The 15,168-nt window shown below is 37.4% G+C and overlaps 1 protein-coding gene across 4 annotated transcripts in view; it reads right to left on the bottom strand.

Moving 5' to 3' along the window:
* Positions 1 to 15,168, bottom strand: part of SMAD1 (SMAD family member 1) — a 77,159-nt gene that overhangs the window by 34,637 nt on the left and 27,354 nt on the right. For all 4 annotated transcript variants that reach the window (XM_063705585.1, XM_063705586.1, XM_019025899.3 and 1 more), the window contains one exon: positions 9,437 to 10,012. In XM_063705585.1, coding sequence (XP_063561655.1) covers positions 9,437 to 9,836 — 400 coding nt within the window. In that variant the 5' untranslated portion in view covers positions 9,837 to 10,012. The remainder of the gene's footprint in view (positions 1 to 9,436; positions 10,013 to 15,168) is intronic.

The raw sequence follows: 15,168 nt of genomic DNA, 5'->3' as shown, positions 1-15,168 counted from the left end.
TCGATGTATAACAACTTAAGTACTTTGACAGTTTATGTAAAAGTAACATACAGTAATGGCTGAAACAGTATCTATTCATCAATTAATAACCCAAAACAAATGCCACAAATGCATTTAAGAACAGTTGCTCAGAAAAGAAAAAAAATTAAAATAACAAGCTTCACATTTTGCCTAGGATTTAACACTGGAATCCACTAAAAGATCGGGCATAAAATCCTACTCATGACTATATTATTTCATCTGTTTCTAGTAATATTATAGATGAAAATAATAAAATTATCAACCATAAGCCAATGCCAATGATAAAATCCTGGAAAGCATTCACTGTCTTATCTCCATGTCCACTAGGCTGTGTGGACAGAAATCTAAGTAGTGACCTTGTGCTTTTTCAAAAAAGAACTTCCAGACTGAGCATGGTAGCTCATGCCTGTAATCCCAGAACTTTGGGAAGCTGAGGTGGGAGGATCCCTTGAAGTCAGGAGTTTGAGGCTGCAGTGAGCTATGACTGCGCCACTGCACTCCAGCATGAGCAACAGGGCCAGATCTTGTCTCAAAAAACCAAACCAAAACAAAAAGCCAAAAAAGAACTTCCATGTAGACTGAAGAATGAAGCCCTGAGAGATCTGTGGAAGAGCAACTGCAAAAGCCAGAGGGCACCCACCACACCCTAAGGCACCCCTCCTGCCAGAAGCCTCTGCAACCGCCTCAGTGGCTCTGCCCGGAATCCAACCTTCAAGCGCAAAAGCTGATTTGTATCTCCTAACTTTTAAAACTTTCTTCCTTCATCTCCAAGCTATTAATACATACACCTCTCCCCCACACCAAAACTATTACGAGAAACATGCAAACTACGATTACAAACATATAATAATGATACATAATTATTTTTGTTTATAGTTATACAAATATACATAGTATATTTGTATTATAGTAACTCCTATGGAACACCTTTGTGCTAGTTTTTCTCAGTCTTGATCTTTCATTGTATTCTCCCTGGTCTATTTTATTAGTAATTCTTTTCTATTTTATTGTATGTCCACCTGTAAACTGATTTAAGTCCTTTCTGCACTGAAACATAAACATATATCCCATCACCACACAGATTGCAACACCATGTGTTTTATGTGTCAGAGTGAGCAAGCTTTTCTGTGGTGACTCCTGGGTGTGTAAGTTAGCTGCAGCCTCTATCCAGTGTGTAAGAGTTAGTCGCAGTCTCTGTCCACACCTCTATTCAATTTAGAATACAGTGCTGTAATTACATGCTAACCTTCTGGGGCAGGCACAGTTCCTGAGGAGTTAGTTTATCACGTGCTTTAAATGTCTGAATAAAAAGAAATTTAGACACGCAGGAACACATGGCATAATGCCTTATTTTAATTTTTATAGTTAATATTATTGCTAATTAATCCCAAATATTTAAAAACTTAAAAAAAACTTGAACTAGACTGAAGTTTTTTGTTACCACAGACATGTCATATAAAAACACATTCACAGCCAGGCACAGTGGCTCACGCCTGTAATCCCAGCACTTTGGGAGGCTGAGGCGGGCAGATCACAAGGTCAGGAGTTCGAGACCAGCCTGGCCATATGGAGAAATCCCGTCTCTACTAAAAATACAAAAATTAGCTGGGCATGGTGGTGGGTATCCGTAATCCCAGCTACTCAGGAGGCTGAGGCAGGAGAATCGTTTGAACCCGGGAGGCAGAGGTTGCAGTGAGCTGAGATCATGCCATTGCACTCCAGCCTGGGCGACAGGGCAAGACTCCATCTCAAATTAAAAAAAAAACAAAACAAAACAAAACAAAACAAAACACATTCACAATGTGGTGAAGCAAGACATTTTTTAAAGATTTCCATTTGTTTTTTTGGAGACAGAGTTTCGCTTTTGTTGCCCAGGCTGAAGTGCAATGACACGATCTTGGCTCACCACAACCTCCACCTCCCAGGTTCAAGCGATTCTCCTGCCTCAGCCTCTGAGAGCTGGGATTACAGGCCGTGCACCACCACGTGGGCTAATTTTGTATTTTTAGTAGAGATGGGGTTTCTCCATGTTGGTCAGGCTGGTCTCGAACTCCTGACCTAAGGTGATCCACCCGCGTTGGCCTCCCAAAGTGCTGGGATTACAGGCATGAGCCACTGCACCCAGACCATTTTTTTTGTTTTTTTGAGACGGAGTCTTGCTCTGTCGCCCTGGCTGGAGTGCAGTGGCGCGATCTCGGCTCACTGCAAGCTCCGCCTCCTGGGTTCACCCATTCTCCTGCCTCAGCCTCCCGAGTAGCTGGGACTATAGGCGCCCGCCACCTCGCCCGGCTAATTTTTTTTTTTGTATTTTTAGCAGAGACGGGGTTTCACCGTGTTAGCCAGGATGGTCTCAATCTCCTGACCTCATGATCCGCCCGCCTTGGCCTCCCAAAGTGTTGGGATTACAGGCGTGAGCCACCACGCCCAGCCTGTTTTTTAAAAATATTAATTTTATTACATTTCCTCTCGTCTTTTTAATATTCTGTGTGACAAAATGAAAAGTGCACAAAGAGCACCAGTGTGAGCTGAACTAGCTGCTTTTTTTTTTTTTTTACAGAAAACCATTTGTTAAATCAAGGTAATTGTAGATTCACATGCAGTTTTAAGGATAACAGAGAAATCCTACTTACAGAATCAGAATATTACAGACTATCACAGAATATTACAAAATTATCACAATCAAAATATTGACATTGATACAGTCAAGATGCAGAAAATTTCCGTCACCCCAAGGATCTCTCACTTTGCCCTTTTATGGCTACACCCACTCCCCTTCCCCTCTTTCCTCTTCTTGGCCCCTGGTGAGAACTAATCTGTCCTCTATTTCTATAATTTTAAGACTTTCTCTTCAAGGTAAAATTTACCAAGACACGAATTACACAGTGACTGAGGCAGCCAAAGAGTGAAAACATGCATTCAGTCAACAGGTGAAGAGGATTTTACGTGAATTTTAAACAGCTGGCAGCCATCATGCTGAAAATGAAAGCACCTGGAAGCTAATGCCTTAAAGATCAAAACTGAAATCTCAGAATTTCAAGCTCAGATTTAATATGCCCTTTCAAGCTGATTAAGTTCAAAGTGCAGAAGATAATTTTCAAGAACCATGTGAAAAACATTAAAAAAAAAGGCCAATGGCAGGTAATCTCCATTAAGGCATTTTTAATAGCAGAAGATAGCGACTGAATGGTCTTCTCAATACCACAGTTAGATTGCTTGCTTAACCACTGTCAGCATTTACTCTGGTAAGAAGAAATAAACCCTACATTTAATTCAACCACTAATAAGTAGCCCTGATTATGAAGGCTAGTAAAAGTCCAAGTAAACAGTCCACCTGTTAAATCATCAGCAGGGACATAGTCTTCAGAAGCTCCACGAACTTTCTCTTTCCTGTAAGTATTCACACATTTGCAGAAAAAGAAATTCCTAACATTTTCTACTTCCCCAAAGATCTATTTTTCAGCAATGGGCAAAGTAGCAAATTTCAACAAAAGGAAGGTTTTTCTCCTTGCACATTTGTCATTGTTAACTATAATAAACACAAGTTGTAGCAAAGTGTTTTCATAAATTCGTTTTTCCCCACTACCATTTTTTTACACTGTTTTATTTATAAGAAAATAAATGGCATAGGTTAAGGAAAAACAACAATTATTCCAGTCCGTAATATTACTTTTGTCAAAGAGATAGAGATACTACACTCTAAAGAACAATTCCAAAACTTGCACTGAGCCGAATAACAAAAGCATAGACTTCTCCCCAACTTCCCCACCCACTTAAAGACAACTTATCCCATCTTGTTAGAGGGCTCATCTTAATGAATATCAGAAGGAAAACTCTGGAAAGAGCAATTTTCTATCTGTATCCAAACATGCCAAATTAAAAATGCTGGAAGATTTAAAAGACTAGCTCATTAGCATCTCTTCTGAATTCAAGACAACTTCATCCAGACAATCGGACTTGATGACTTGCCTGGATACCTTAAACCAGTGGTTCTCAAACTTTTGCAGTATCAGTTTCACTTGGAGAACTTGTTACAACACAGATGTCTGTCCCCATCTCCAGAGTCTGATTCAGTATTGTAGGTCTGCAGAAGGGTTTAAGAATTTGCATTTCTACACATTCATCCACTGAAGAGCACTTAGGTTAACTTCATACCTTGGCTATTGTAAATAATGCCACAGTGAACTTAGTAGTGCAGACATCTCCTTGACACAGTGATTTGACCTCCTTTGGACATATACCCAGTTGTGAGACTGCTGGATCATATGGTAGTTCTATTTTTAATTTTTTGAGGAACCTCCATACTGTCTTCCAAAATGGCTGTCCCCTATCTCTACATCCTTGCCAACACTTGATATCTTTCATCTTTTTGATAACAGCCATTCTAACAGGTGAAAGGTATATCTTACTGCAGTTTTTGCATTTCCCTGATGATTACTTATGTTGAACATTTTTTTCAAATTAAATACTATTCAGCCTTAAAAAAGGAAATTGTCACTTGTGACACCTGGCGGACATTATTGTTAAGTGAAACAAGCCAGGCACAGAAAGACGAATACTGCACAATCTCACTACATGTGGAATCTAAAATAGACTCATAAAAGTAGAGTGTAGAATTAGAATGGTGGTTATCAGGGGCTGCAGGGAGGGGTGAACATGGAAAGAGGAAATGCTGGTCAAAGGGTACAAACCTTAAGCTAGAAGTAGTAAGTTTTGGTGATCTATTGCACAGCATGATGACTATAGTTAATAATACATTGTATATTTCAAAATTGCTAAAAAAGTGGGTTCTTTTTTTTTTTTTTTTTTTTTGATACAGGATCTCTCTCTTACCCAGGCTGGAGTGCAGCGACATGATGATAGCTCACTACAGGTTTGACCTCCTAGGCTCAAGTGATCCTCCTGACTTAGCTTCTGAATAGGTAGGACTATAGGCACATGCCACCATGCCTCCTCGCTAATTAAAAAAAAAAAAAAATTAAGATGGGGTCTTGCTATGTTGCTTAGGCTAGGGGTGGATTTTAAATGTACTCACCAAAAAGAAATTAGTATGGTAAAAAACAAAAAAAGGTTCAGCTGGGCTCAGTGGCTCACGCCTATAATCCCAGCACTTTGGGAGGCCAAGGCAGGTGGATCACCTGAGGTCAGGACTTCGAGACCAGCGTGGCCAACATGGTAAAACCCCATCTTTACTAAAAATACAAAAATTAGCTGGGCGTGGTGATGCACGTCTGTAATCCTAGCTACTCGGGAGGTTGAGGCAGGAGAATCTCTTGATTCTGGGAGGCGGAGGTTGCAGTGAGCCGAGATCATGCCACTGCACTCCAGCCCGGGCAACAGAGCGAGACTCTACCTCAAAAAAAAAAAAAAACAACCAAACAAACAAAACAATGGTTCAGAGAATAGGCAGTAAAAAAAAGAGAAAAAAAGAAAAAGAAAGAAGCAAATACGCATGGGAGGTGACAGATATGTTAATTAGCCTCATTTGATCATTCCACAATGTATACATATACCAAAACATAACACTGTACTCCACAAATATATACAATTATTTGTCAATTTAAAAATAATAATTAGCTTTTCTAACAAGTTCCAAGGTGGTACTGATGCTACTAATCTGTGGACGACACTTTGAAAACCACTACTCTAAACTTAAATATTCTCAATTTTTGAGTTTTTTTCAAGAGTCATTGAGACCTCAGCAGAAATCACCAAGTTTGGGAGACTTAAATATGTTAAACTGCTAAACTGTTCTTTGAGATACTTCATCAGAAGTAAAATAGTGACAAAGTTCAAAATAATTCAGTGTTGAGCTGTGTATATGTGCAGCTTAGAATTCCAGACCCCCTTTTTCTGATTTCACAGAAACAATACCCAGGTGTACTCTGTATGGCTTTATAGAGGGCTTCAATTCTGGCAGTGTGAGGGGCTAAGTCCCCTTGCACATTTTTTTTTTTTGAGATGGAGTTTCACTCTTGTCCCCCAGGCTGGAGTGCAATGGCATGATCTTGGCTCACTACAACCTGCACCTCTCAGGTTCAAGTGATTTTTCTGCCTCAGCCTCCCGAGTAGCTGGGATTACAGGCACCCCCCACCTCGCCAGGCTTATTTTTGTATTTTTAGTAGAGATGAGGTTTTACTATGCTGCATTTTTTTTAACTTTATTTTTCTGAGACAGAGTCTCACTACACTGCCCAGGCTAGAACGTAATGGCTATTTACAGGCACGATCATAGTGTGCTGCAGCCTTCAACTCTGGGGCTCAAGTGATCCTCCCACCTCAGCCTCCTGAGTAGCTGAGACTACAGGCATGTACCACCACATCTGGCTGCCTCTTGCACTTTGATTTAGTAGAGTTTCTCTTCAGAAGGTACAGGGACTGCTTCATAGTCGTCTCTGGAAAAAGTCCTTTGTTCCAATTCCCACATCAGTCACTTCATAATGTGAAAAATATACATAAAATCTTGATATGTTCAAATTAAATAGATCTTAGCCTCAGCCTCCATGTTTTCCAGAACTGTTCTATTCTATCCATGACTCACAAGATTCCTGGGTAAAGGAGAGGCTGAAATGGCATTTGTGGAGTCTCAAAATGCCTATGTAAGCCAGTTTTCCACCTCTTCCCCATCATTTTATTAGCACATATGTTATTAAGAGTAACAAATTCATCTCAGTATTGGTTTTAACTTTTCACCTTGTATCAGAGGTGTAATAGCCATAAAATGACCAAAGAAGGGAAGAAGATGGTCAAAAGGTATAGACAAACTGAAAATTCAGCACTAAAAAAATGGCCAAATGACGATATTAAATTAAAAATCAGCATCACCATTTAACAGCAAAAATTTATCAAATTATGCTTGTTGCTAAAAATAGAGATGTTAATAATACACATAGTCCCTGCCCTCATGGAGCTTTATTTACTATCTTGCAGAGAAGACCAACAGAACAATCATTACAAGTGTGAATAACATTCTGAAGAAATTCAGGTTGCTATGGGAAATGAGACCTAACCTCCCCAAGCAGAGTAGGGAGACGTGTGAAGTAGGAGGTATCAAGAAAGGTTTCCCAATGAAACTGACCTCCATCACACAATTACTTAGTTTATTAAGCAATGACCATGTGCTAGACACGAACGATAAATAAGAGTGGGCTAGACAAAGAGGGAGGAGAAACAGGTACAGATAGAGGAAACGTGCATGGAATGTTTCCAGAGAACTCAAGCACACAAAGCATGCAAGAGTACAAAGGAAGTTGGAAAGGGAGGCAAGGACCAGAATGTGCAGACCTCTCTAGAGGACTTCTCAAGAGTAGGGAAAATCAGGACAACAAGAGGATCATGTCTGCATCTTAAAAGATCCCTTTCTGTAGACAATGGACTGAAGGGGGCTGACCAGTCAGGAGGCAGTTGCTGCACTGCAAGATGAAATGCTGGAAGGTTAGCGCAGGGTGAGGGAGAGTATGGATGGAGAAGACATATTCATAGTATTTTTTAAATAGTGAATTTTGCCTTTCATGTCAAATGCCTCTATTTTCTAGTTCTAACACAGGGCACTTAATTTGTAGGGGCCTCAGTTTCATCGCATATGGAGTAGAATTAAAATCTCACCTATGTATTAATACATTTTAAGGTTACTACGAGGATCAAAAAAATCATGTGCCTAAATAATACTGCTGGTACATATTACTTATCTACTACATTTTAATCTCCAAAACTCTTAGCTCCATTTCCATTTCTGGCTAGAAGAGGGACATGTACCTCTGTGCTGAGTTTAGAAAAAAGAACACTGCATCACAGCTGATATAACAAGCAGTAAAGAATGTCTATATCGGAACTGGTAAGGAGAATTCAGCACAGTTGTTAGAAAAAAGGCAATGCTCTCTTAGCCAAGAGCAGCTGCAACAAAATGTAACTTTTAAAGGGATACAATAAAATCCAGTTATCTAGAAATAAATCTAGTATGTGCAGGAGCTGTATGGAGAAACTTAAAAGTGCACTAAATAATATTATGCTCAAGAGCATAGTATGCCAATCTTCCCCAAATGAAATCAACGAAATTCCAATAAATTCCCAAAGTGTTTTTCACAGGACTTAACAAGGTAATCCTAAAGTATATAATCTAGAAATCACAAAAACGTAATGTTGGATGAACATAAACAAGTTGTACAAAGAAACTCCAATATTATGTAACATTTTTAAATATATAAAATATTACGTTTGTCATGGACTCATACGTATGTAATAACAGTATAAAAACATGCATGAGAATGATAAGCGTCAGATTCATAACAGTGGTTACCAAAGGGAGCAGAATCAGAGGAGCAAAAACAGGGGTTCCAGTTTACACGTAATCTTTTATTTCTTAAAATGAGTAGGGGATACAAAGATATTTGTTATACTACTGGTCTTTAAAATCTTTTTTTAAAAATATGTCTTAAATATTCCACAAAAATACAGAATGCCTTTTATTTGAAAACCATGTTATTACATGATCTAGTTTAGTAATTCCCAAACACCAATCCAATAGCTACATCAGTAACACCTGAAGTACGTGTTAGAAACAAAGATTACCAGGCTATCCCAGGATCAGGAGTTCTGGGAGGAGAGCCATGTGATTCTAATATACAGCCTTAGTAACCCAGGAACTATTAACAGCCAATCCATCAACAAAATTGGTCCCAATCGACAATGAGACATCTAAGTGTTTGAATATCTAATCACTTTCCAATGATCCAACTCTCTAGAATGTAGATTCTAACTTGAGGGCAAAACCGTACAAATTTTAAAATATATCCTTTACCGTACCCTCCCAAAAGACTATACATGTAAAAACTGGGTATATTTTATAAAGTAATAGCATCAAATGATTCCATAGAAGGATATAATTCCTTCATATTCACCACAGGAAATATGCCACAGCAAAATTCCACCAGAGATGATAAAAAGTGCTGTTCTTAAGTTCAGAATGGTTTAAGTCACCGGCAACTACCCTCATGATGTACTTCCCTCAAGCATATAGACGGCAATAATGCATTTCTTTCCTAATTTTCTTCCCTTAGAATACAATTCATAGCTAATTTTATCTAGAGAAATGCAGAGAACCATGTGAGACACAAAAAATAAATTTAGAAAGAAAACAATTTATTAAAAATTAGAGGTATTAGTACTGCAATGACAATTGTCATAGCCTGCTCCCAAGACATAATGTTAACTAGTGATGACTAAGCTGTTAAAATGTATGAAACACTCAGGGGCCTTCTCTCTTGCATTCACACAGACACACACACACACACACACACAGTTTCCCCAAATATTTTTAAATTACAACTAAAAACAAGCAAAGGGATTATTTTGATGTTCTAAACAACACAAATCCGGTACTGGGCACACAAAGCACATCAACATAAAATAACTCACTTACCAGGGCTTTCTACTCGCTTATAGTGGTAGGGATTGATGCAGACCTCCTTCTGCTTGGAACCAAAAGGAAACTCACAGCATTCCAGTGGTTTTAGTTCATGGTGGCTCTGAAGATCGGGCCAGCGCCACACACGGCAGTAAATGACATGAGGCAGTCCCTTCCGGTGGGAGACTTGCAGTCTGCCATCCAGAGAGCGGGGAATGGTGACACAGTTACTCGGTTGCCCTGGGCAGCTCAAGGCCTTTTCCAGTTCCTCCATGGCACCTTTCTTTTTCTTCAGTTTTTTCACCAAAGCATCAACAGCTTTCTCTGCCCATTTTTCTTCTTCATCGCCCTGTTTCCACCCAAGAAGTCTCTTCACAGCTGGACTTGTAAAGGAAAATAAACTTGTCACATTCATAATGACAGCACTAGTTATACTCCTTGGATATGGTGAAATAAAGCTGTCTCCAAATGCAAAAGGACAGCAGAAGAGATTTGTTTATTTACAGAGAAGTCTCTTTAACTTCTTAGTTTGAAGTCCAGAAGAGTAGAAATTACCATTCCTAGTGTTTAAAAAAGTAACCCAGTCAGCACCTACAAAACAAAAAAAGAATGGTTAGAATCATCTTTACCATACAACCATATTTATTAAGTAATCACCATGTGCTAGGTACTATTTTAAGTGCTTTTATGTAATACAAGTATGCTGTGGACTGAATTGTGACCCCTAAAATTCATATGCGGAAGCCCTAACTCTCAGTATGACTATATTTGGAGATGGAGCCTCTAAGAAAGTAATTAAAGTTAAGTAAGGTCATCAGGGTGGGGCCCTAATCTGATAGGACTGGTGGTCTTAAGATTGCTATCTCCCTCCTCCAGCCTCTATGCACGCACACTGAGGGTACTGCAAGAAGGTGATCATCTGCAAGCCAGAAAGAGAGCCCTCACCAGAGCCTGTATTATCCAGAACCTTGATCTTGGACTTTCCAGACTCCAGAACAAAGAGAAAATCTATTTCTGTTATTTAAGCCACCCAGTCTATGATATTTTATTATGGCAACCAAAGCAGACTAATATATAGCATTTAATGCTTTTCACAATCCTTTGAGTTAGGTAATACAATTGCTGCCACTTTACAGATGAGTAAACTGAGAAGCAGTTTAAAAAGTAAGCCACTGTTAGCAAAAGCTCTGGGATAAAAGCAACAAAGTTAAAAAGCCCAAGTTCTCAAAAGATATTGAAATATTTTAGATTTAGATTCATTTATAACCTCTAAAAATATATTTCAAAACACCTCAATCAACAAAAACTGAAAGCAACAGGGAGAAAAAAATAGTCTAATATCTCTGTTTTTTTGGTTTGTTCTACAAATATTTCTTAGGCTAAAAGAAAATTCCTATTATATAAATGTAGTAATATTTTAGGGTATTTCTTCAGTGAACAAGCCTGTGTCTATGGGCTACAGGACAAATAGGATAGGAAATACATCTGCTTTAAAAATGTTGCTATTTATTGACATAAAAGGAATAAAGCACATGGACACATACTGTACCAAATTCTTTAGCCAAGTTGCCTCATTTAAACTTTCTGTTTACTCTTTAGCACATGAAAACATAAAATGTGAAAAAGGTTAAGGAGGTTAACTTTGCACAAACCCTGGCTAAACTGAAGTAGCACGTATCAGACCAACCTCCTTCCAAACAAACAAGCCAGAAAACAAACAAACAAAAGCCCAGCTTTTTAAAGGCATCAAAGAGGAACCAAGGCACTCAGGACTTGAGGGGGCCAAGATCCTGGAGAGAGGGGAAATGCAATGAAGTGAGCTGAATATTCGTCACCACTCTTTCCAGGGATTTGCCAATAGCTATGCTATGAGCAGCAAAAGGTCTAGGAGCCAAGCAGAAAGAGGTAACTAAGAGGCTAAAAACTAAGCAGAGCTTCTAGTAGCCTCATAGTGCTGAGGAACCCCAAAATAACAACACAGCAACAAATGGAGTTGAGGGCCTGCTGAGGAGAAACCCTGGTAAATAGTCTAGGCTTTCAATGGAAGCTCCTGGAGGAATATGCCCCAGTCTAAGGGCAAAAATGAAATGGATCAGTCTTTACAACCAATCTAGAATCATCTTAATCCTAGCCTTGGTCTAGGTGATGGGTATTGCTCTCTAACAGCTTGCCAGAAGAAAAACAAATTATCTGTAGAGGAAGACAACATCAACCTTAGCCACTACAATTTTAAATTCACAGTGTATGCAATGAACCAAAAGTTATCAAGCATACCAAGAAACAGGACCAAATGATCAAAACAAAACAGAATAGAAACAGACCTAACGGGTGACCCAGGTAATGGAGTTACCAGAAACAGACTTTAAAGTATTAATGATTACTACTTACTATGTCAAGGAAAGAGAAGACAAGGTTGAAGATTTTAACAGAGAACTGGAATCCATAAAGAAGAATGAAATAAAAATTCTAGAACTGAAAAAATATAACTAATGAGACTTTAAATAGGATGAACTTAACAACAGGTTAAATACAGTAGAATAAAAGATTAGTGAGCAGGAAGACTGGTAAAAAATGCTCATACTAATGCAAAGAGAGGGAAAAAATGAAAAATAAAGAACTGAGGAGACATAATGGCTCTAGTGAAAGGTCTAGCACTGCATAAGTAGAGTCTTAAAGGAAAAGAAGAAAGACTGTAACAGAGCAATATTTTTAGATACTAGCCAAGGATTTTTCCAAAACTGTCAACAGACATCTAACCATACATTCACGAAGCCCGACACCTTCCAAGGATACATACAGAGAAATCCACAAATTTCAATGTGTCATATTACAGTAAAATTCCTGAAAACCTAAGACGAAACTCTTTAAAAAGGCACATTACCTTCAAGTAACTACAATCAGGTTGACAGCTGACATTTCAGCATAAACAATGGAAACCAGAAGACAATGAAATGACACCATTAGTGCCAAACGTAAATAGCTGGTAACTTAAAATTCTACATTTAGAGGAAAAACACATTCAAAAAATGATTGTGAAATAAAGATGCTTTCCAACAATCAAAATCTGAGAGAACTGGTTTACAGCAGATTGTCACTAAAAGAAATACTAACAGGAATTCTTCAGGCGGAAGTAAAAAGACTCTAGAAATAAGCAAAGAACTGCAGGAAATGAGGAAGAGCTCCTGAAGGGGAAATAAGGGTAAGTTTAAATGAATACTGACTTCACAAAACAACAATAGGAATGTCTTGTGATGTTTAAAATATATGTACAATTAAAATGAATGGCAACAGCAAAAACAGATACATGAAGTTAGCATTCTAAGGTCCTTGTGTTATCCAGGCCATGGTAAAGTATAATTTACTATTAGTACAATAAGTTATGAATTCATGTCATAATAAAGCAACAACTGAGAGAATAAGTTAAAAATTATAACAAGCTAATAGATAGGTTAAAAATATGGAATTAAAAAAATATATATGATTAGCCCAGTAATCCCAGCACTCTGGGAAGCCAAAGTAGAAGGATAGCTTGAGGAGTTCCAGAGTAGCCTGGGCAGCACAGGAAGACCCTATCTCTACAAAAAGTAAAAAAGTAGTCCAGCAAGGTGGCATGTGTCTGCAGTCTCAGCCACTCAGGGGGCAGAGGCAGGAGGACTGCTTGAGCCTAGGAGTTATGATAGGTGTTATGATTGTGCCACTGCACTCCAACCTGAGTGACAGAGTGAGAGCTGTCTCTAAAAATCAAATAAAAATTTTAAAAATGATTAATGCAAAACATATGAAAAGGAGACAACAGATGAGACAAATAGAAAATAGTAAGATTTAGATATAATCCCAAAGTATAAGCAATTACTTAAATACAAATGACTAAAATATGACAACTAAGAGAGAGTTGTGGGGAACACTATTTAACTATATTGTACTTAAAAGAGACACACATTAAATATAAGAACACAGTATTGAAAGCAAGAGAGTGGAAAAATATATACTATGCATATTCTACCCAAAAAGCTGGCATAGCTATCCATTCAGATAAAATAGACTTTAAAAGTAAGAGGTATCACCAGAGATTTTTAAAGACAAAAAAGAAAAAAAGACATTTTATAGTGATGAGTTGAGCCACCACGTAGTTTTTAAATTCCAAATTTTATGTAAATAATAACAGCCTCAAATTCATAAAGCAAAAGACTAACAATTACAACGACAGGCAAACCCACAATCCTAGTGGGAGATTAACATAGTAAATGATAAAACAAGCAAACAAAAATCAATAGATACAGAAAAAAAGTGTTTAAAAACTTGATCCAATTCATATACATATTATCACAGCACTCAACAACTGTACAATTCATAACACTTTTAAATACGCAAGGAATACTTACTGAAATTGACCATATAATGAACAACAAAGCAAATCTCAATCTGTATCAAAATACTAAAATCATATAGAATATATTCTTTGATTTTAGTATAACTAAGAAATCAATAAAAACATTGTTATTGAAAAGAACCAAACTTTAAAATAACCCAAGGGTCAAAGAAGAAATTATAGTGGAAATAGAAAATATTTTTAACTGAATGATTGTAAAAATATCACATCAAAAATGCAGGATGTGGCTCAAGGCACAGAGGGAAATTTATAGTCTTAAATGCATATATTAGAAAAGGAAAAAAGCTGAAAACTAACACTCTAATACCCGCCAAAGATTTTTTAAAAGGAAAAATAAACCCAAAGAAAGTAGAAGAAAATGAAAGCAGAAATTTAAAGCATACTAAAGAAAACCTATAAAATCAAAGTTGATTCTCTGAAAATACTAATAAAATTGGATAAATCCCTAGCAAAAATGATAAATAAAAAAGAGAAGGCACAAATTACCAATAAATGGATTAGAATGGGGAAATAATTAGTTAGCCTCAGAAATTAAAAAATATAATTATTATAAATAGCTGTCATGGCAAACGGTGCATGTCTATAGCTACATTGTAATAATCTACACATCTGTCATCTTCACTACAGGAAACGATGTAGGACTCCAACTTATTATTTTCTTACCTTTGGAACTTGGCATAGTACCTGGCACATAGCTGATTCTCACTAAATGCCTGATGAATAATTTAGCTCCCTGAAGAACTTAGAAAGCCAAATACGGAGCATCAACTCTATTTGGGAGGCTACAGGGTGTCCGCTGTTTTCCTTTTTAAAGAGTTCACCCAAATTTACTAGTTTTTTTGAAGTTGGTATTATTTTCATTTAACATTAAAGGAAAGAGAAAACAAAACTATGCTATTATCAAAAGTCACACTTGGTCAGAGTGTACCTATTGATATGATAATTTCCTTTTACTAAAAGGTTAGTTTTGCAAAAGAACAAGAACTTTTTTCTAGGCTTCTAGGAACAATTTATAGAGGGAGTGTATTTCTTCATATTCTATATGTCCATCTCTTCTTCAAAAACAGCTTTTTAACATTTTAAGCAATACTTTTTAAACAGAATGGCTAAGTTTGTATCAAAATAACTTGGGGCTATTTTAAAATATATAACAAATACATTTAAACAAATACCCCCAAAATCACTTGGGGGTATTTAAGGCAAGTGTTGGGCAACGTATTATATAAGAACCACCATTTCAGATTTTTATTTTAACTATTCAAATCGACATTCATTCAACAAAGCTGTATTAAGCACCTGCTAAGTATGCCTAGCACAGTGCTAGACACAGGAGACACAGAGGCAAACATGTCTAACA

This window comes from Gorilla gorilla, chromosome 3 (assembly GCF_029281585.2).
Source record: "Gorilla gorilla gorilla isolate KB3781 chromosome 3, NHGRI_mGorGor1-v2.1_pri, whole genome shotgun sequence".
Lineage (NCBI taxonomy): Eukaryota > Metazoa > Chordata > Mammalia > Primates > Hominidae > Gorilla > Gorilla gorilla.
The sequence above is the reverse complement of the archived record's forward strand: the minus strand, read 5'-3'. Positions and strand labels throughout refer to the sequence as shown.